This window comes from Chiloscyllium punctatum, chromosome 8 (genome assembly GCF_047496795.1).
Source record: "Chiloscyllium punctatum isolate Juve2018m chromosome 8, sChiPun1.3, whole genome shotgun sequence".
NCBI lineage: Eukaryota > Metazoa > Chordata > Chondrichthyes > Orectolobiformes > Hemiscylliidae > Chiloscyllium > Chiloscyllium punctatum.
Genome location: NC_092746.1, coordinates 70,888,714 through 70,910,030, shown reverse-complemented (window position 1 = coordinate 70,910,030; position 21,317 = coordinate 70,888,714). Strand labels below are relative to the sequence as shown.

The window sequence follows — 21,317 nt, the reverse complement described above, 5'->3', positions numbered from 1 at the left end:
GTAAATTAAAGGTAATTCAACACAAGGTTTCAATTATAATGCTCGAGATTGAAAGTTTTCAAAATTAAATCTGCACAAATGCCTACCTGCAACTTGAAATGCTCAATGAGTCAAAGTCATAATTGACTATTAATTCCACATGGATCCATTTCAATTTCATAGACTGTCATTTGATTTTGCTTCAGCCTCCAGAATTTTTCAAGTGCTAAGTAAGCAAAAATTCTAAGGAATTCAGGATGGTCTTCATGACATACTGACTTCAGCTCCAAATAGGTAGATTCATGGTGATGATGAAGGTGCTCCAGCATTTAGAAAACCATGATATTCAGGTGAAAGTAATTCAATGTCTCAAAATTCAGCAGAGTACTTGTAGTATAGAGTTGACAAAGTTGGGCAACATCTTTCCCAGAGCAGAGGGTAAAGTTACCAGGCTATAGAGAGATGTGACTGGTGATGGTTTAACCTGAGAATCACCACACCTCACACAAGCAGAGATGGTGAGAAGGAGAGCCCTGCTTGGTAACCATGGCCAGTGTGGGAATTGAACCAATATGCTTTTCGTATTACTCTGCATTACAAACCAGACATTCAGCTAACTAAGCTAACCAATCTGAAACAAGGTGCAAGCAAAAAGAAATGTGTCACAGCCTTAAAACATGTCTGAGCTCTGATCCTTTTCTTTGGCTTTCATGAATTATTACAGTTAATTCATACCAAATTTGACAACTTTATGACAGCCATTGAGTAAACTTTTGAGGGAGGCTAGTCCATGGTTCTGCATAAGGGAGTGTGACAAATTATTCAAGTTGTCTAAAAGTAAATTAGAAGGTGGTATATATTTTTGTGTATTATACTGTGTCCAAAAACCATTCAGCTAGCATGTGGTGCCTCTTCAAAAGGAGTAGGTGTTGGGTCTCTAGAAGTTGGATAATGGTGAAAAGAAACCAATTGCATTTACATCATGTACCTGGAGTGCCAGTGAGTGCAATTATGAACAAATAGAGCACGAAGCTTGCGTCTGATTTTTTGGAGTAAGAACATTTTAGAAATACTTGTGTGATCATAGTTCCCCAATCAAAACTGATTGTGAACAACTGAAAGCTACTTTGAATCCAAAGACTCCAATAGCTATTTTAGGTGCAGCCCAAATGGAGAGGTGGCTTTTGGGTTTGTCTGTTTAAAAGTAAAACATTCATTAAAGAGATCAGATGACAATCATTGTAATCCTGGTGCAATGTCTAGATGACCATCCCCACTGACCAGAACCAAAGAGGATGATGTGTTCTTAATTTCAGATGTGAATGAGCTGCCAGTCACTACAGATGACATTGGTAGAAAAACTCAGAGGGAGTCTATATTGTCAAGGATGCCTGAGTACATCACAAATTGGTGTCCAACACAAATATTGAATTTAAAAATTAGGCAATTTTTATCCATTAAAAATTAGTTGCCATTTGATAAAGATTGTGCAATGTGGGGAACCAATACTGCACTTCCAGAAGTGTACAGATTACTCATTTATCATGAATGAGAATCTAAAAGAAGTAGCTAGTGCAATACCAAATATGTTGGTTTTAATGTTCCAAGCATTTTTAGATTTGGTGATTGTTCCGTTAGATTGGAAGATTGCCCAGAGGATTGGCTAGCTCATGGGAAATACAAAGTGGCCATAAATGGGTCATTTTTTTTCATTGGCAATATGTAAAAGCAATGTGCCATAGGAATCAATGCTGGCGTCTCAGCTTCTTACAATTTACATAAATTATTTGGATGGGGGTTCTTGTAATGCCATGGTGGTGTCCCTTTCTCTGAGCAAGAAGGCTTGTGTTTGGGTCCCACTTGTTCCAGAGGTGTGTAATAATGTCTCAGCACAGGTTGATTAGAAAATATCTAAATTACTTGGATAAAAGGACTAAATTTGCTGACGTTACAAATATAAGTCGGAAAGTAACTTGTGATGAAGACATAAGGGGGATAGATAAGCTAAATGAGTGGACAAAGATCTGGCACATAGAATATAATGTGGGAAAATATGAAATTGTCAATTTTGTCAGCAAGTCTAAAAATTAACATATTATTTAAATGCTGAGAGATCGCAGAACACTGAAATTTGAAAGAATCTGGATACCCTAATACATGACTCACAATAGGTTAGTGGTGCAGGTATAGCAAGTAGTTAGAAAGGTTAATAGAATGTTAATAGTGAGATGTATCAAATACAAAGATAGGGAGGTCATGCTTGAGAAACATTAGGTGAGACCACATCTCAAGTACTGTGCGCAGTGTTGGTCTTCTAATTCAAGGAATGAGTTAACTGTATTTGAAGGAATTCAGAGATTGATTAGAGTAATATCTGGAATGGGTGCTTTATCTTTTCAGGAAATATTGGACAGACGAGGCTGGTTTCCATTGCGGTTTGGAAGAGTAAGAGGTGGCTTGATTGAAGTGCATATGATCCTGAGGGAGTGTGTGTAGAAAGAATGTTTCCTGTTGTAGAGAATTTAGAACTGAAGCCATTGTTTCAAAATAAAGACTTGCCTATTTAAGACTGAGCTAAGAAATATTTTCTCTCACAGGATCATAAATCTTTGATAATTTATTCCTCAAAAGATGGCGGAAGCAGAACCTGAATACTTTTATAGCAGACCAGGCAGATTCTTGATAAGCAAAGAGATGAAAGCTTATCAAGGTTGGGGGACTGTAGTGTAACCAGGTCAGACATAACCTTATTGAGTGACACTCAAAGGGCCAAGAGCAGTCAGCCTGCTCCTAATTTGTATGCATTATACAAAACTTTAAAAGATTTTGCTTAGTTTGATGGCTGCTTTTGGTTCCTGGAGGAAGTTGTGTCTGACAACAGACTTCAATGACTTCAGAAAATATTCCAAATGTCATGAAATTAATGGTTAACGCATTTCATCCTACCTTGAAAGGAGCAGTACAGCATGCAGTACAGATTGTTAAACATACTGTTGTTAAACAAATAGTACAGATAAACTAGAAGAAATGTCAGATGCCAATGAAGTATAAACTGGTGAATATTTATTGGAACATACCTCATAATACTACTGACAGAACACCAGCTGAATTGTTTCACAGAAAAGAGCCTAGAATCACGTTGCTAAAGTCTCTTTTATTACTGTCAGTAGATAAAAAAAACAATTGAGACAGAAACAGAGTCGCTATGTAAGTAAGAGAGAAAGAAGTGTGAAGTTGACCCAGAAGGTTAAGGTAAAAGTACACAAGAGAATTAAGTGGTTATCAGGGAGAGTTCGAAAATGTGCTATCTTCACATATATTCAGTTAAGATGTTTGATAATGGAAATATTAGGATGAGTCAAATAGTTCTGATGTATTGGATCATTGGTATATGAATACCAGTAGTTATTCCAACACAAGTTGTGAATGAAACCGATTCAGACCTTGAGTCAAAGTCAGAAAGTCATGTCTGATGAAGTGTAAAATCAGTCCCTGTTAGAGAAAACATCTCCTCAGTCTCAGACCAGAACAGATAAAAGCCTTGCCTCAAGAGTTGAATATTTGAATCAAGAAAAGAGGAATTTCTTAGTAAATGGAAACCTGTGTTTAAGTTTGATTTGTTAGTAAATGGAAACAAGTGATACATTTAGGGTGGCAGGGTGGCTCAGTGGTTAGCTCCATTCCTGATGAAGGGCTTTTGCCCGAAAAGTCAATTTTCCTGCTCCCTGGATGCTGCCTGACCTGCTGTTTTTTTCCAGCACCACTCTAATTTAAACTCTGGTTTCCAACATCTGCAGTCCTCATGTTTGCCTGGCTCAGTGGTTAGCACTGTTGTGTCATAGTGCCAGGGACCTGGATCCAATTCCACTCTCAAGTCACTGTCTGTGTGAAGTCTACACATTCTTCTCATGTCTGCATTGGTTTTTTCTGAGAGCTCCAGTTTCCTCACACAGCAAAAAGTTGTGGATTGGCCATGCTAAATTGCCCATAACATCCAGGGAAGTGCAGGTGAGATGGATTAACTGCAGGGTTATGGGGATTTGGTGGGGTGCTCACTGAAGGGTCAGCATGGCTTTGATGGGCTGACTGTAGGGATTCTTTGATTCTATATAAGTTGTATGAAATTTTGAACATTAAATCACATACTCATTGAGGCCATTGTATACTAATGTTAATAACAAGAATAAATGAGCTTTAGTTTGGTGCTGATTTTCTACATGTTGCACATTATTTTAGTTTGTCCTCCAAATATAAAGTTTAATGCAGATTTACTAATTGTTCATGTTTTCCACATGATCTGGATAATAACTTGTATAGGACCAGGACAATAATTGCCTTGACCTGTTCATTCACACTAGCTTGCCTATGTAAAAGGAACCATTCTCATGTCAGAATGACTTGGCTGAAGGCACATTTAATATTGTTTTTATACCACATTTAAAATGAGACTGATGAGCTACAGACACATATTGGACATCCCCAGAAGTTTACGCTTTGAAGTCTATGCCCCTGTGGTGTCATTACTTTTTTCACATAGATCGCTAAAGGAGATCCTAAGGCAAGCTGGAGGGGATTGATAAACAATCAGGCAGGCTACAGTGCTCATTGGTTTTTTTACCAGGTTGAATTTCTTTTGTAACATTAATTTGAATGGTGGAAACTCATGAATGTTTCTTTACAGTCGGATCAGGTTTTATGCCTTTTTTAAGCTCAGAGGTATTATCATATTTTTCATTTTTTTTCTTTTCTCCCCACTCATTTGCTAACTGTTCCCAATATTCAATTAAAGCCCATTATTATATCTCCTGAATTTCTGTGGGTTTATTAATCTCACCAAATCGTGCTGACTTTTTGTTATTTGCATACCGAAGCCTTCCTCCTCTCCTCCTTTTGAAACCTACATTTTAAAAATCTGCTGTCTCATCATCAGCATTTCATTATTTTTGTTTCAGAGACTTCAATGGTCCTTGAAAGATCTGGTAGCAACTTTGGAGAAATTCATGATGTGCATAAGAATGTAGTCATGTAAAATATTTTTAGCAGGAAGTACATGAATTTCACTGCAGAATGATGAGGTTGTTTTAATTGATGCTTTGAGTTGAATCTTCAACAATGCAGGGCAGGATTGCTTAGGGCCGTAACACAGGTCTATACCAATCTCTTCTGCCTAGATTTGGAGATGCTGGTGTTGAACTGGGGTGTACAGAGTTAAAAATCACACAACATCAGGTTATAGTCCAACAGCTTTAATTGGAAGCACTAGCTTTCGGACCACCTGATGAAGGAACGGCACTCTGAAAGTTAGTGCTTCCAGTTAAACCTGTTAGACTATAACCTGGTGCTTTGTGATTTTTAACCTTCTGCTTAGAGGTCTGTTAGAATCACAGAATTCCTAATTCTCAAACAAATCAGCATGCATAATGCAGGAATGCTTCACACAGCTGGAGTAGATAGGTATAAAGCTGCCATTGTCAAGATGTCTAGGTCACTTTTCAAGCTGAAAGGCAGCAGGGCTAAACGTTAAATACTTGAACTAAACCTGGCAACTTTAATCATATGCAGTTTCTTTCAGACTCAAATCAAGCCAGAGGTCTGTGTCTAACCTGGAGGTAGGTTGGTTTGCAGCACAGAGTACGATCAGATTGATTTTGGTTCTTTGCCCTTGTTATAATATTTTTGAGCACCTGCCAGTATGTAACACAATCATTGAAGAGCAGCTGCTGGATCTAGAAGTAGGAAATGATCTGGGATGATCAAATTGATAAATTTGCATCTTAAGCGAATGGAAATAAAAACATTCTATCGCAGAAGTAAAATGTTTGTAAAGTCGCCAGCAGGTATTTTTTGACAGGAATTCCTGGATGGATTAAATGCAGTCTGAGCTTTTACATGGTCTTTCTTCAAAGTGTAGTAGATGGTGTAAAGCTGGTTAAATAAGTGAACCTCTCCCCATATACAAGGCAGAATAAAGGCCTTTCCCCTATATCATTGTTTGTGTCTCTGAAAAACTGAATCAGTCCAAAAGTCAGGATTGAAAAGAGCCCAGCAATAAGTTGATGCTTCTATCAGTCACATACTACCTGGTTTTTAAGAACAGATGGGCCAGTAATGGTACTAAAATGATTTTCACATGAAACCCCCCAATACAGAATGTTCATTCCTGTCTAGGGCCTTTTGACAATGTGATGTGTTAATTTGCTGTCATTAACCTCCCTAATAATTTAAAAACTCAAGTCCAGTTAGCGTTTCAAATATTTTAAAGGGTATAGATATGAGTATGTTATTGCATATTAATTTGTTACAGAGGGTAGATGGCAATAGATTTCCTTAAATTGAAAACAATAAAAGTGAAATATGATGCAGAAAAATATGTTGTCTGACAATATTATTGCTCTTCATTTAAAATATAAATGTATTCATTTAAATATATAAATAGGCCAAATAATGAGAAATGTTTGGCGAGACAAGATTATCGAGGCTTAAATTAAATAGAATTATAACTCCTTTAACCTATAAACTATGTCTACTATGCTTTTAAACAATGAACAGATAGATAGTCTCATCAATGATCATTTCTGCAGATGAAATGAGACAGTGCAGGTTATGGAAAAGTGGGCATCCAGCCACCTCTCACAATCACTCACTTTGCCTCTTGTAAGTGACCTCGGACCTGCATGGATTACCTTTTAGAGGGCAGAATTCTACTCTCTCGGGATAGACTGGTGGGCTGGAACACCTTTAAAATGCTGAGAGAGAGCAGGGAGTGGAGTGCCCATGACCTCCCTACCAACATAACATCTTACTAATGGAAGGAAAGATGGAGGGTGGTACTCCCTCCCAGAGGCCAATTAAGCAACTTTCAAGACCAACTAAGGATCAACTCCTGTCTTCTTTCCACTGGGTGGTGGGCCTTTTGCCATATTAGGAGACATTAGGGGAATTCTGGTTGCCTCCTTCCAGGCATGTGTGCCTGGGACACCTTAATTGGACACCCTATGGCCTTTGATGGGGAGCACCGGCTGACATGGCTGCCCTTTGGGCAATAGACATCTCTACCATCACGAACCAACACCAAATGCTACCTCACTATCCCTAGTGATCTTGAACTCCACTTAAATCATTGTAAGGCTAACATCCCTATGTCCTTTCAGCTAGGTGAAGTACCAGCCATGATCATCATCCCCAAAGGAGCTGATGGGACTGTTGAGCTGTTAGCAACTCTTGTAATTAGGTTCTTGTCCCTTACTAGGACCCAGTCCACAAAGGCAAGTTATTACTTGCTAAATGGATCATTAACTGTAGGCAAAATTTCCAGAGAGGCCAAATCAAAGCTGACCAAGACTTTGGGTCCATAGTCAGCCCCTGCCACTATGATGAAATTCCAGCGCATGTGTGAGAGATTTATTGATAAGCAATCTGCTTGTACGTAAGAGCCATTCAGAGTTTGATGTACTTCAAACTCTTGCAAAGTCCTGCTAAGAATGATTATCCCCATTCACATCTTTGAAGATAAATAGCATTTAAATAACAACTACTAAAGATACATGGGAGACAAAATTTGTCAACACCTTTAGCTTCAAGTCTGAGATGTACAACTGGTAATGTCCTTCATACTGTTTTGAAGTTTCTTTCCTGAATTTTGCCCATTTTTAGGAATGCTTCTTCTAGGTTATAGTTTATATCTGGGTCAGATCAATACTTATCGCTAGACAAACAGCTATACATGAGTTATCCAATTTCCAGACTTACAGACTATAAAATAAAGTTATAAAACTGCAGCAGAACAGGAAGAGAATTAAAGAAGAGCTTTATAAAGTAGCTCCTTCAATTTCAAATTACGGTCTACCTTGGGGAATGCCAAAGTATCTAACTATAATTTAAATTTGACAAGATAATGTGAAACTAATGCTAAAGCTTGCTTTGAAAGTGCCCCACTGGTAGGACTTAACCATTTTAAGAGTACAAGATGAAAAAAGAAAATTGCTGTCACTTAATCTGGCACAAGAGAAACTCTCCTGAAAAACATGGCAATAAAATAAACCCAGTTTATTGCCCTATAAATGTTCAGCATTTTTAACCCCAGTGCTGCCCTGTGGTGGTTCATATTTTATGCATTCTATATCCTAATCTTGTACCATTTCGAACTGCTTCCTGAATTGTAAGAATATGTTTCTTTGCTGTTGGGTGTCATGGAAGCCCCTTGGGATTGAGGTGGCTCCATTGTTCCGTGTGCTAAGTCTTGATATGGCCCTGCTACTGTTTGTACAACTACCACCAATCTAATTATTGCAGATTAAAATTGCCTCCACATGCACCTATAAATCCAAATATTTCATTTCTCTATACCGTATGTTTCTGATAATAGCTTACCTTTGGAGATGATTCGATGAGTCTTGTATTCCTTCTGTCCCAGCCTCCTCCATCCAAGAACAAGCCATAAACATAAACACCACCAATATCTGCAGGAGGGAATGAATTAACATCTTCCTTCATCATCTTGGTCACTTCGTTATAAAGGATGACACTATCTAGTGCCCAGCCCTTGCTCAGATTCATGCGTGTGGTTTCCTGTCGCATTGCAGTCAAAAAGCCCTGAGGAAAGAAATATCTATCTTAATGAATAGATCAATTTTTGCAGATAACAGATGTACCAGTAATAGAAACACAGATCAATGGATGCATTAGTCAATCCCCTATGAGTTAATGGTATAGATCAATTGAAAATTTGGTAATGTTTCAAAATCTAAAGTTCAAAATTCATAACCCTTCAACACATGTGCAGACTGCAATATGTGATTAACCCAACACCTTATTCCAAATTGTGAAGCCCAATTTGTTAGGCTTCACAAAACAAATGATATGGCTATTATCATATTGCTGCTTTTGTGAGCTTGCTGTGTATAAATTGGAGAAAGTGAGGACTGCAGATGCTGGAGATCAGTTAAAAGTGTCGTGGGGGAGTGGTGGAAGTGAACTGACACATAAATATGAGGGTGGAGGTGGAGCTTGGAGAAAGATAGCTGGGAAGGCAGTAGATTGATTCTGGTGGGTGGTGATGATAGGTCGGAGGGGAGGGTGGAGCAAATAGGTAGGAAGGCAGATGGGCAGATAGGACCGTTCAAGAGGGCAGTGTCGAGTTGGAGGGTTGGATCTAGGATGAGGTGGAGGGTGGGGAGACGAGGAAACTGGTGAAATTGACATGGATGCCGTATAAATTGGCTTCTGGGATTCCTACAAATAACAGTGAATATATTTCAAAGTTCTTAAATGGGTGTACAGTGTTTTGGGATGTTCTGTAATCATGAACGATGTTATACAAAGAAGTCTTACACTACTGGTACAGTGGAAGGAAATACGGTAATGTTTTTATGATTGGCAACAATAAGAACACAAGAAATAGGAACAGGAATAAATCATTATGGACTGTTGAACCTACTCTGCCATTGTATATGATCAGGATGACTTTCATACAATTTCCTATCCACTCCCACATATCATACAATTTTTTGACAGATCAAAATCTATCTTTTCCAACTTTAGATATATTCTGTGATGGAGACTCCATAACCTTCTGGGCTAGAGAATTCCAAAGATTCACAACCCTTTGAGTGAAGTAATTTATCCTCATCTCAACCCTAAATTATCCATTCCCTTTGTTCTGGGACTTTGTGTTTTCGATTCCTGACCAGCAGAAACAAGCTTAGTGTCCAGCCTATCAAGGCTCCTGAGAATCTTGTACACTTTAATTAGATTGCCTCTCATTCTTCTAAACACCAGAAAATATAGATCCAGTTTGCTCAGCTTCTCTTTATGGGATAACTGTTCATCCCAGGAACTAATTTAGTGAACCACCATTGTACTGTCTCCAATGTAAATATGTCTTATCTTAAATAGGAAGACTAAAACTGCACATGGGACTCCAGATGTGATCTCACTGAAATATTTTACAATTAGAGGAAGATTTCTCTATTCCAATATTCAAATCCCCTTGCAATAAAGGCAACAAGCTATTTGCCTTCCTACCTAATTGCTATATCACATGCTAAGTTTCTGTGAACATTAAAATTAGCACAACCAAGTGTCTTTAAACAGCAACACCTACAAGTTTTACACTGTTTATGAACTATCCTGCTTTTTTATTCTCATACAAAAGTGAACAATTTCACTATTCGCTACATTATAATCCATCTACTATTCTGCAGCCTACTCACTTAAGCTGTTCATTTTTCTTTGCAGTCTCTGTGTATAGTCCCCACAGTTTACCCTTCCACCCAGCAATTGTGGATATATTACTCCCTGCTGCTTCAATTCAGCCATTAATATGGACTGTAAATAGCTGAGGCTCCAGCACTAAACCCTGTGGCACTCCACTAATTGCTGCTTGCCAGCTTAAAAATGCCCCATCTATGTCCAATCTCTGCTTCCTGTCTGTTAATCAACACCTATCCATGCAACTAATATATCCCTCAACTCCATGAGTCCCTATTCTGCCTATTAATCTTTTGTACAACACCCCATCGTACACTTTTTGGAAATCTAGATCTACATCAACTGTGTTTTCCCTTTAATTTCTTTACTAATTACATCCTCAAAAATCTTTAATAAGTTTGTCAAACAGGATTTTATCATATTTTGCTTTTCTAAGTGCATTGTTAAGGCTCCTGTAATAATAGATGTCAGATTTTCCTAACCATTTTATGTTAGACAAATTCACCTGAAGCACCCGGTTTTCTCTCTCTCTCCTTTCTGAAAAACGGTGTAACATTTGACAACTTCACATCTGATGGCAGTGTTCCTGAGTCAAAGGAACTTTTGTAAACTAATAACCAGTATATCCACTATCTTTTAATTCAAACTCCAGCACAGCTCCTCTGAGCCAAAGTTGTGGGAGTTGCCGACACACTGCAGTGCATTCCAAATGTTGCTTCATGTTGTATCACGACTAGTACTGCCATTTCTTCTCCAATTTAGTTATTTAGTTATTGAATTAAGACATGGTATACACAGCTAGAATAATATGACAGGAGTTTGCACTTCATTAGCTTGGAGACAAAGAAAGAAAACTCACCAATTACTGAGGTGATAAAACAGGTAGAAGATGGAGCAATCTTTTTCCTTATGTACTACTCTTGGACATGAACAAATTTGCTATAACACTCTATCTACATCTCAAACAGACACCATCTCCTGGCTGTGTGCCCCACTCACAAATGATTATAGACTCTTTGAAAATGGACCATAAACACATTTAAATGCTTGTTGTTATAAATGATTGTACTCTTGATTGCAGTGTTTGTTGATATCAGGCTTTATCTAACTGAAGGAATGTAAATGTCATAAATGGCTTTCTCTGAATTAGTGTTTTTTTTCTCTCAATGTAATGAAGCCTGCAACAAAAGCATTGGCAGAGTTTCAGTGCTCTGTGGAGATGGGCTGGTTCAGTGGCAACTGATTGTCTGCCTTCATCAATGAGAATGTTTGCTGAGCTCCAACTGAACTCCAATCAGGTAATGAAGTGCTTACTGATGGTCTTCTCAGCCAATCACGAGCTGGATGCTGATGCCCTATCTTGCAGAAGCTGGATTGGGTTCCAGAGATTGTTGCTGGAAGCCTAGTCTTCAAGGGAACCAATGGTGAGACAGTAGGTTGTTTTCTTCCAAGTCTTGAGGGATCGGAATTGTGGGATGGGTGGTGAGCAAGTGGATTGGAGCCAGAAGGAAAAAACAGTAAAACTGGAAAATGAGACACACTGGTCCAACTCGACTTTTGTACTTAAATTGGAGAAACTGTGTGACGAGTGTGTTCATTTCCAAATATTACTGCTTCTTTATCCTGTTTGCCAAACTCTAGTGAGAAAAGGGCTAGAAGTAAATGTAAGTATCCTCCCCTGCCCCCAAACTGGCACAAATGGACATCACTGGCTAGGTCAGCATGCTTTTCCCAGCCCTAAGACAGTGGTTGTTGGTCTTCTTGAGCCACTGCAGTCCGTGGGATGTAGGGACAGTTCATTCGTTTGGGAATTGAGTTCCAGAATTTTCATCCAGCAACAGTGAAGGAACGATAGTAGAATTCCAAAACTATCAATATGTTCCTCAGCATGCATGAGGAGTATATATGAAATGAAAGGTGAGGCCTGGAGCAATGTTTCATGGTTTACTATTTATATTTAGATTGTGGATTCAGTGTTAAATCATCAAGGCAGACCTTCTATCAGTCCTTCTCCACACCCGACAACTCCTTCACTTCTTCCAGCACTGTCTGCCCCAATTCCTAAACTAACCTGTCATACCTCTCCATATCGGATGAAAAAAAAATCTAGCATATTTCTTTTATTCACTGATGGGATGTGGGCTGCTGGCTGGGCCAGCATTTACTGCCAGTCCCTGGTTAGCCTTGAGAAGATGGTGTGAGCTGTGTCCTTGAACTGCTGCAGTCCATTTGATGTAGGTACACCTGTAATAACCTTGGGAAAAGAATTCCATGATTTTGACCAAATGCCACTGAAGGAATGGCAAAATATTTCCAAGTCAAGATGGTGAGTGGTTTGGAGGAAAACTTGCTTGTGGTGGTGTTCCCATGTAACTGCTGCCATTTTCCTTTTGTATTAAAGTGATCATGGGTTTGGATGGTGTTGTCTAAAAACCCTATCTAAGGAGCATCTGGGCACCTGTTTGGATCGGTCAGATTTAACAATCAGACATTCTCCCAACTCCGGCCACACAACCTGGAGGGAAAAGCCGGGCCAAATATAAACAGTCCAGGTTCAACTTCAGGCCACTGGCAAGTCTACATCGATGTACCTGGAGAGAATAGTTTAAGTATAAAATAAGTCTGTAGAGGATAGTGGTGATGGAATTGACAGGATCCTTCGATCTTCCTGAATGTAGATTGTTGATGGCAGTAACCTAAATAACTCTGAGAATGTTAAATCTGAAAGCATAGGTCCATATGAGACTGAGAAGCATATACAAAGGGAGAACAATAAAATTTTAAAAATTTCGTAAATAAATTGATGTGGTGCAGCTTGTGGTCAACCATCAAAATTGATGTTTAAAATTGATCCATTCAATATTTACAATGCTATAAAAAGGGATTTTCATTTTCTCACTGTCAGAAAATATAAACTTTCGGAACAGGTTAGCAGTTTTAAAATATACATTTCAATTACTTCCAGAAAATCCTGCTGAAGTATTTTACTAATTCAACACAGGCTTGTTAATAGTAACCGTAAAATAAATTAACATATCTTAACATTCTTAAAACAATAAAATTAAGACAATTGTGTGATTTAACAACTATTAATAAGCACTGACTTCTGTTTAAATGCAATCCTGAAGGAAAGACCAGTAAAACTTGCAAATGGTACATAATAATCTGACTATTCTTGCATACTTCAGAATGGAGCTCCAGTATGACCAGTATGTTCATTTTTCCAAGTATTATTTTTTTAAACTGGCTTTTACCTCTAGGATTCTTTTAGCGTATTTTTCTAACCTGAGGATTAAAGAATCCTGTCATCCAGAACTGGTTTGGTCTTCCATCAAAAATCCAGGTTTGGAATTGTTGGTTTCTTTCAAGCAGCTCTGTAAACCAGAATCCGAGAGTAGCAGACTCCCAGGAAATTTTGAACCAGATCTTTGGAATCCGAGCATCGTACATGTTATCAAGAGCATCTCTCAGGTCCTCAGACATTATAATTGTTCCTAGATAGAAGAACAAAAACATTTGGTTCAAGGAAACATGGCAATGAGATGCTGAAGCAATTGTTCAGTCATTGTAGTTTAGAAAATTATTTTCACCAAAGCCAAAATTTCAAGCTGAATTTTTTTCTGTTTTGTTATTCTTCTTCTTCCATAATCCACCAGAATTGCTAGTAACCTCCACACACCAAGCCAGCCATTTGAGGTTCATTCATGGAAATATGCTGTAAATATTCTGCCAATTGGCAACAAGCATATTTAAAGAATCTCATTATTGTGAGCACTTAACATCTTCTCATTTATTTACTGGAGTGGTTACATTTCATTGATATAAATTATGGAGAGAGGAAATAAATCAGACCAAATCTATGCCAATTTAAATGTATTCTTTATTTCAGCCAATTTCAACATTTGTTTAGATTCACTCATGGCATGTGGGCATCACAGCCTGGCCCAGCAATTACTGCCCATCCCTAGTTGCCCTTGAGAATGTGGTGGGGAGCTGCCTTCTTGGATTTCTGCAGTTCATGTGCTATGGTAGACCCACAATAGCATTAGGGCGGAATTCCAGAATTTTGACCCAGAAATACTGAAGGAACAGCGATATATTTCCAGGTCAGGATGCTGAGTGGTTTGCAGAAGTATTAACAATTGGTGGTGTTCCTATGCATCTGCTGTCCTTGTCCTTCTAGAAAATAGTGGTTGTGGGTTTGGAAGATGCTATCTTTGGTGCGTTTTTGCAGTGCATCTTCTGGATGGGACACCACTGCTGCTATTGGGTATCAGTGGTTGAGAGAAGGGACAACTGTGGATATGGTGCCAATCAAATGGGCTGTTTTGTTTTGGGGAAGTGGCGAGTATTCCACCATACTCCTGAATTGTATCTTGTAGTTGGTGGACAGACTTTAAGGAGTCTGGGTGTGAGTTACTCGCTGCAGTATTGTTAGACTCTGACCTATTCTGATACCTTTGTGTTTTATGTGGGGATTCTAGTTGAGTTTCTAGTTGTTGGTAACCCCATGAATGTTGATAGTAGGGAATTCAGTGATGGTAACACCATTGAATGTCAAGAGGTGGTCAATGCCTAGCATTTCTATGACATATATGTTACTTACCACTTGTCAACCCAAGTCTGGATACTGATTGACGCATTTTGAGTGCGAGCAGCAGCTAAGGTAAGACAGTTTGTTTTAAAGTTACTTGCCGGTAGCGGGCAGCGGTGTTTTTTTTTCTCTTCACAGAAAGAGCGGGAGCAGAAGGGGGAAGTGACGAAGACCAGAGGGGCAGCCGGGACCCGGAAGCAGGTATAGCGTAAGCTTACCTGGGTAGGTTCTTTTTTCCTATAAAAGCAGGCAGGAGAGGAACCCGAGGCACTACAGAGGTAGTGCCTCCCACCCGCCCTCCTCCTCTAACCTAATAATAAGACCCATTGTGGTAAGTAGGTAAGTGCGGCATTTTGCTTGTTCTATTGTTTAGACCCAGTTTTTTTTTAAAGGTTACTTTTAGAGGGATGGCAGTGAAGGCAATGCAATGTTCCTCTTGCAACATGTTTGAGGTGAGGGATGCCATGGATGTCCCTGCTGATTACACTTGCAGGAAGTGCACCCATCTCCAGCTCCTCCAAGACCGTGTTAGGGAACTGGAGCTGGAGTTGGATGAACTTAGGATCATTCGGGAGGCAGAGGGGGTCATAGATCGGAGCTTTAGGGAAGTAGTAACTCCAAAGAGTGCAGACAGATGGGTGACAGTGAGGGGGACTGGGAGGAAGCAGCCAGTGCAGGGACTCCCTGCGGCCATTCCCCTCAAGAACAAGTATACCATTTTGGATACTTGTGGGGGGGACGACTTACCAGGGGTAAGCAACGAGGTTCAGGCCTCTGGCACGGAGCCTGTCCCCATTGCTCCGAAGGGAAGGGTGGAGAAGAGCAGAGCAATAGTAATCGGGGACTCGATAGTTCAGAGCACAGATAGGCAGTTTTGTGGGGGCGAGAGAGACTCACGTTTGGTATGTTGCCTCCCAGGTGCAAGGGTAGGTGATGTCTCTGATCGTGTTTTCCGGGTCCTTAAGGGGGAGGGGGAGCAGCCCGAAGTCGTGGTCCACATTGACACCAACAACATAGGTAGGAGGAGGGCTGAGGATGTTAGGCAGGCTTTCAGGGAACTAGGATGGAAGCTCAGAATTAGAACAAACAGAGTTGTTGTCTCTGGTTTGTTACCCGTGCCACGTGATAGAGAGTCGAGGAATAGGGAGAGAGAACAGTTAAATGCGTGGCTACAGGGATGGTGCAGGAGGGAGGGATTCCGGTATCTGGATAACTGGGGTTCTTTCTGGGGAAGGTGGGACCTCTATAAACAGGATGGTCTACACCTGAAACTGAGAGGCACCAGTATCCTTGGCGGTTGGTTTGCTAGTGCTCTTGGGGGGGGGGTTTAAACTAACTCTGCAGGGGCGTGGGAACCTAGACTGTAGCTTTAGGGTGCAGGACCTGGAGTGTAGGGAGGTTAGGAACATGACATCAATCTCAAAGGAGGGTGCCTGTAAACAGGAAAGTGGCTTGAAGTGTGTATACTTCAATGCAAGAAGCATACGAAATAAGGTAGGTGAACTTGCAGCGTGGGTTGGTACCTGGGATTTCGATGTTGTGGCTATTACAGAGACATGGGTAGAACAAGGACAGGATTGGCTGTTGCAGATTCCAGGGTTTAAATGTTTTAGTAGGGTCAGAGGTGGGGGTAAAAGAGGGGGAGGTGTGGCATTGCTTGTCAAAGATAGTATTACAGCGATGGAAAGGACGATGGATGAAGACTCGCCATCTGAGGTAGTTTGGGCTGAGGTTAGGAATAGGAAAGGTGAGGTCACCCTGTTAGGAGTTTTCTACAGGCCTCCTAATAGTCCTAGAAATGTAGAAGAAAGGATTGCGAGGATGATTCAGGAGAAGAGTGAAAGTAATAGGGTGGTTGTAATGGGGGACTTTAACTTTCCTGATATTGATTGGGAAAGCTGTAGCTCGAGTTCGTTAGATGGGTCGGTGTTTGTCCAATGTATGCAGGAGGGTTTCCTGACACAATATGTAGACAGGCCAACAAGAGGTGAGGCCATACTGGATTTGGTTCTGGGTAACGAACCAGGCCAGGTGTTAGAATTAGAGGTAGGTGAGCACTTTGGGGACAGTGACCACAATTCGGTGACTTTTACTCTAGTGATGGAGAGGGATAAGTGTGCACTGCAGGGCAAGAGTTATAGCTGGGGGCAGGGAAATTATGATGCGGTGAGGCATGACTTAGGATGCGTGGCTTGGAAAAGTAGGCTTCAAGGCAAGGGCATAATTGATATGTGGAGCTTGTTCAAGGAGCAAATATTGAGTGTCCTTGATAAGTATGTACCTGTCAGGCAGGGAGGAAAGGGTCGTGTGAGGGAGCCGTGGTTTAATAAGGAATTGGAATCCCTTGTTAAATGGAAGAGGGTGGCCTATGTAAAGAAGAGGCGTGAAGGTTCAATTGGGGCGATTGAGTGTTATAAGGTAGCCAGGAAAGTTCTGAAGAGAGAGCTAAGAGCAGCAAGGAGGGGACATGAAAAGTCCTTAGTTGGTAGGATTAGGGAAAACCCTAAGGCTTTCTATAGGTATGTCAGGAATAAAAGAATGACTAGGGTAGGAATAGGTCCAGTCAAGGATAGTAGTGGGAAGTTGTGTGTGGAGGTTGAAGAGATTGGGGAGATACTGAATGAATACTTTTCGTCAGTATTCACTCAGGAACAGGACATTGTTGCCGATGTGAATACTGAGTCACAATTAATTAGAATGGACAGCTTTCAGGTATATAGGGAAGAGGTGTTGGAAATTCTGGAAAGGGTAAAAATAGATAAGTCCCCTGGGCCTGATGGCATTTATCCCAGGATTCTCTGGGAAGCAAAGGAAGAGATTGCAAAGCCATTGGCCTTGATTTTTATGTCCTCGTTGTCTACAGGAATAGTGCCAGAAGACTGGAGGATAGCAAATGTGGTTCCCTTGTTCAAGAAGGGGAGTAGGGATAACCCTAGTAACTATAGGCCGGTGAGTCTCACTTCTGTTGTGGGCAAAGTCTTAGAGAGAATTGTAAGGGATAGGATTTATGAACATCTGGATAGGAATAATGTGATCAGGGATAGTCAGCATGGTTTTGTGAAGGGCAGGTCGTGCCTCACAAACCTTATTGAATTCTTCGAGAAGGTGACTAAGGAGGTGGACGAGGGGAAAGCGGTAGATGTGGTGTATATGGATTTTAGTAAGGCATTTGATAAGGTTCCCCATGGTAGGCTACTGCAAAAAATATGGAGGTATGGCATTGAGGGTGAGTTTGAGGTTTGGATTAGGAATTGGCTGGCTGGAAGAAGACAGAGGGTAGTAGTTGATGGTAAAGGTTCATCTTGGAGTGCAGTTACTAGCGGTGTTCCGCAAGGATCTGTTTTGGGACCATTGCTGTTTGTCATTTTTATAAATGACCTGGAGGAGGGGCTAGAAGGTTGGGTGAGCAAGTTTGCAGAATATACGAAAGTCAGTGGAGTTGTTGATAGTGAGGAAGGATGTGTCAGGTTACAGCGGGATATAGATAAGCTGCAGAGCTGGGCAGAAAGGTGGCAAATGGAGTTCAATGTAGCTAAGTGTGAGGTGATTCACTTTGGTAAGAGTAACAAAAAGATGGGGTACTGGGCTAATGGTTGGATACTTGGTAGTGTGGATGAGCAGAGGGATCTTGGTGTCCATGTACACAGATCTCTGAAAGTTGCCACCCAGGTAAATAGTGCAGTGAAGAAGGCATATGGCGTACTGGCTTTTATTGGTAGAGGAATTGAGTTCCGGAGTCCTGAGGTCATGCTGCAGTTGTATAAGACTCTGGTGCAGCCGCATCTGGAGTATTGTGTGCAGTTTTGGTCGCCATACTATAGGAAGGATGTGGAGGCACTGGAACGGGTGCAGAGGAGGTTTACCAGGTATGGTAGGAAGATCGTATGAGAAAAGGCTGAGGCACTTGGGGCTGTTTTCATTGGAGAAAAGAAGGTTTAGGGGTGACTTGATAGAGGTGTACAAGATGATTAGGGGCTTAGATAGGATTGACCATGTGAACCTTTTTCCACGTATGGAGTCAGCTATTACGAGGGGGCATAGCTTTAAGTTAAGGGGTGGTAGGTACAGGACAGATGTTAGGGGTAGATTCTTTACTCAGCGAGTCGTGAGTTCATGGCCAGTAGCAGTGGTGGACTCTCCCTCTTTATGGGCATTTAAACGGGCATTGGATAGGCATATGGAGGATAGTGGGCTAGTGTAGGTTAGGTGGGCTTGGATCGGCGCAACATCGAGGGCCAAAGGGCCTGTACTGCGCTGTATTCTTCTAAGTTCTATGTTCTATGTTCTATTAATTGATTTATTGTTGTCACATGTACTGAGAAAAGAGTTGTTTATGTGCTATACAGACAGATTGTACCATATAAAGTGCATCAGGATAGCAGAACAGAGTCAGGAATACAGTGTTACAGCCACATCGAAGGTGCAGAGAGCGAGAGATCAGAATTAATATTTGAGAGGTTTGTTCAAAAGTCTGATAGCAGCAGAAATGAAGCTGTTCTTGAATATGTTCATACATGTATTAAAACTTATGTCTTATGCCCAATGGAAGAGGGTGGAAGAGAGTATAACCGGGGTGGGAAGGGTCTTTAATTATGTTGGCTGTTTTCCCGAGGCCATGGAAATATAGATGGAATTGATGAATGGAAGGCTGGTTTGTTTGATGGACTGAGCAGTGTTCATGACTCTCTGTAGTTTCTCATGGTCTTAGGAAGAGCAGTTGCCATACCACATTGTGATCCATCCAGACAGGATGCTTTCTATGGTGCACTATAAAAAATAATAAAACTCCTTGTGGTCATGCTGAACCTCTTTAACCTCCTGAGGAAGTGGATACATTTTTGTGCTTTCTTGAATATCAGATCGGCATGGGTGGACCAGAACAGATATTGTCCAGGTCTTGATGAATTTGAGTACGAATGTTTCAGTATCAGAGAAATTCTGAATGGTGCTGAACATTGTGCAAACATCCACAGATCTGACCTTATGACGGAAGGAAGGCTATTGATGAATATAGAGTCATTGAGTCATACAGTGCAGAAACATCCCAAATTGACCATGCTGACCAGGTTCCCTAAACCAATCTAGTCCCATTCACCTGCACTTAGTCCATGTCCCTCTCACCCTTTCCTGTCCATGGACACATCTTTAAATGTTGTAACTCTACTTGCTTCTTCCACTTTCTCTGGCAGCTCATTCCATGTATTCACCATGCACTGTATGAAAACATTGCCCCTCCAGTTTCTTTTAAATATTTCCTCTTTCACCTAAAACTCATGCCCTCTACCCTGTTTAGAGTTTTGGACTCTACCCTGGCGAAAAGACCTTGGCTATTCATCTTATCTATGCCCCTCATGATTTTACAAATTTCTATAAGATTACACCTCAGTTTCCTCCAGCCCAGGGAAAAAAGTCCCAGCCTATCCAAACTGTCCTTATAATTCAAACTCTCCAGTCCTTATAAGTCTTTTTCACCCTTTTGTGTTTAATAACATCCACCCTGTAGCAGGGCAATCAGAACTGTACATAGTACTTCAAATGTGCCCTTACAGCTGTAATATGGCATCCCAACTCCTGTACACATTGCTGTGACCAATGAAGACAAAATGGTTTCTTCACTACTCTGTCTATCTGTGACACCAGTTTCAAGGAACTACGTACCTATACCCTATGTACCTGTTTCTGTTTGACAACACTCCCCAGGGCCGTACTATTAACTATGTAAATACTGTCCTTTTTGTCTTCCAAAATGCAGTACATCACATTTATCTAAATTAAACCCCATCTGCTATTCCTTGGCCCACTAGCCAAGTTGATCAAGGTCCTATTGTGCTCTGAGATAACCTTCTTCACTGTCCACTATACCACCATTTTTGGTGTCATCTACAAACTTACTAACAATGCCTCCTATATTTCATCCAAATTGTTTATATAAACGATGAACAACAGTAGACCCAACACTGATCCTTGCAGCACACTGCTGGTCACAGACCTTCAGTCTGAACAACAACCCTCTACCTCCACCCTTCTATCTTCTACCAAGAAGCTTACTTTGTATCCAATTGGCTAGCTCTCCCTGGATCCCATGTGATCTGACCTTAGTAACTAGCCTACCACATAAAACCTTGTCAAAGGCCTTGATAAATTCCATGCAAACAATGTCTACCAAGCTTCCTTCATCAATCTTCTTGGTTATGTCTTCAAAAAACTCAATCAAGGTTGTGACACATGATTTTCTACACACTTAACCATATTGACTATCCCAAATCAGTCTTTGCCTTTCCAAATGCATGTAGATCCTATCTCTCAGAACTCCCCCAGCAACTTCACCACTGATGTCAGGCTCACCAGTCTGTAGTTCCCTGGTTTTCCTTACAGCCTTTCTTAAACAATGGTAAAACATTAGTCAACCTTCTGGCACCTCAGCTGTGGCTGTCAATGATAAAATATTTCTGCTAGGGAACCTACAATTTCTTCTCTAGTTTCCCACAATGTTCTGGGACACACTTAATTGTGTTCCAGGGATTTATCTACCTTT

At 40.6% G+C, this 21,317-nt stretch overlaps 1 protein-coding gene across 1 annotated transcript in view; it reads right to left on the bottom strand.

Annotated features, from left to right (window-relative positions):
* dnah5l (dynein, axonemal, heavy chain 5 like) overlaps positions 1–21,317 on the bottom strand; it is a 367,508-nt gene that overhangs the window by 5,360 nt on the left and 340,831 nt on the right. Inside the window, exons 75-76 of the mRNA XM_072575753.1 lie at positions 13,474–13,682; positions 8,350–8,571 (exon numbers count right to left, since the gene is read on the bottom strand). Coding sequence (XP_072431854.1) covers positions 8,350–8,571; positions 13,474–13,682 — 431 coding nt within the window. The remainder of the gene's footprint in view (positions 1–8,349; positions 8,572–13,473; positions 13,683–21,317) is intronic.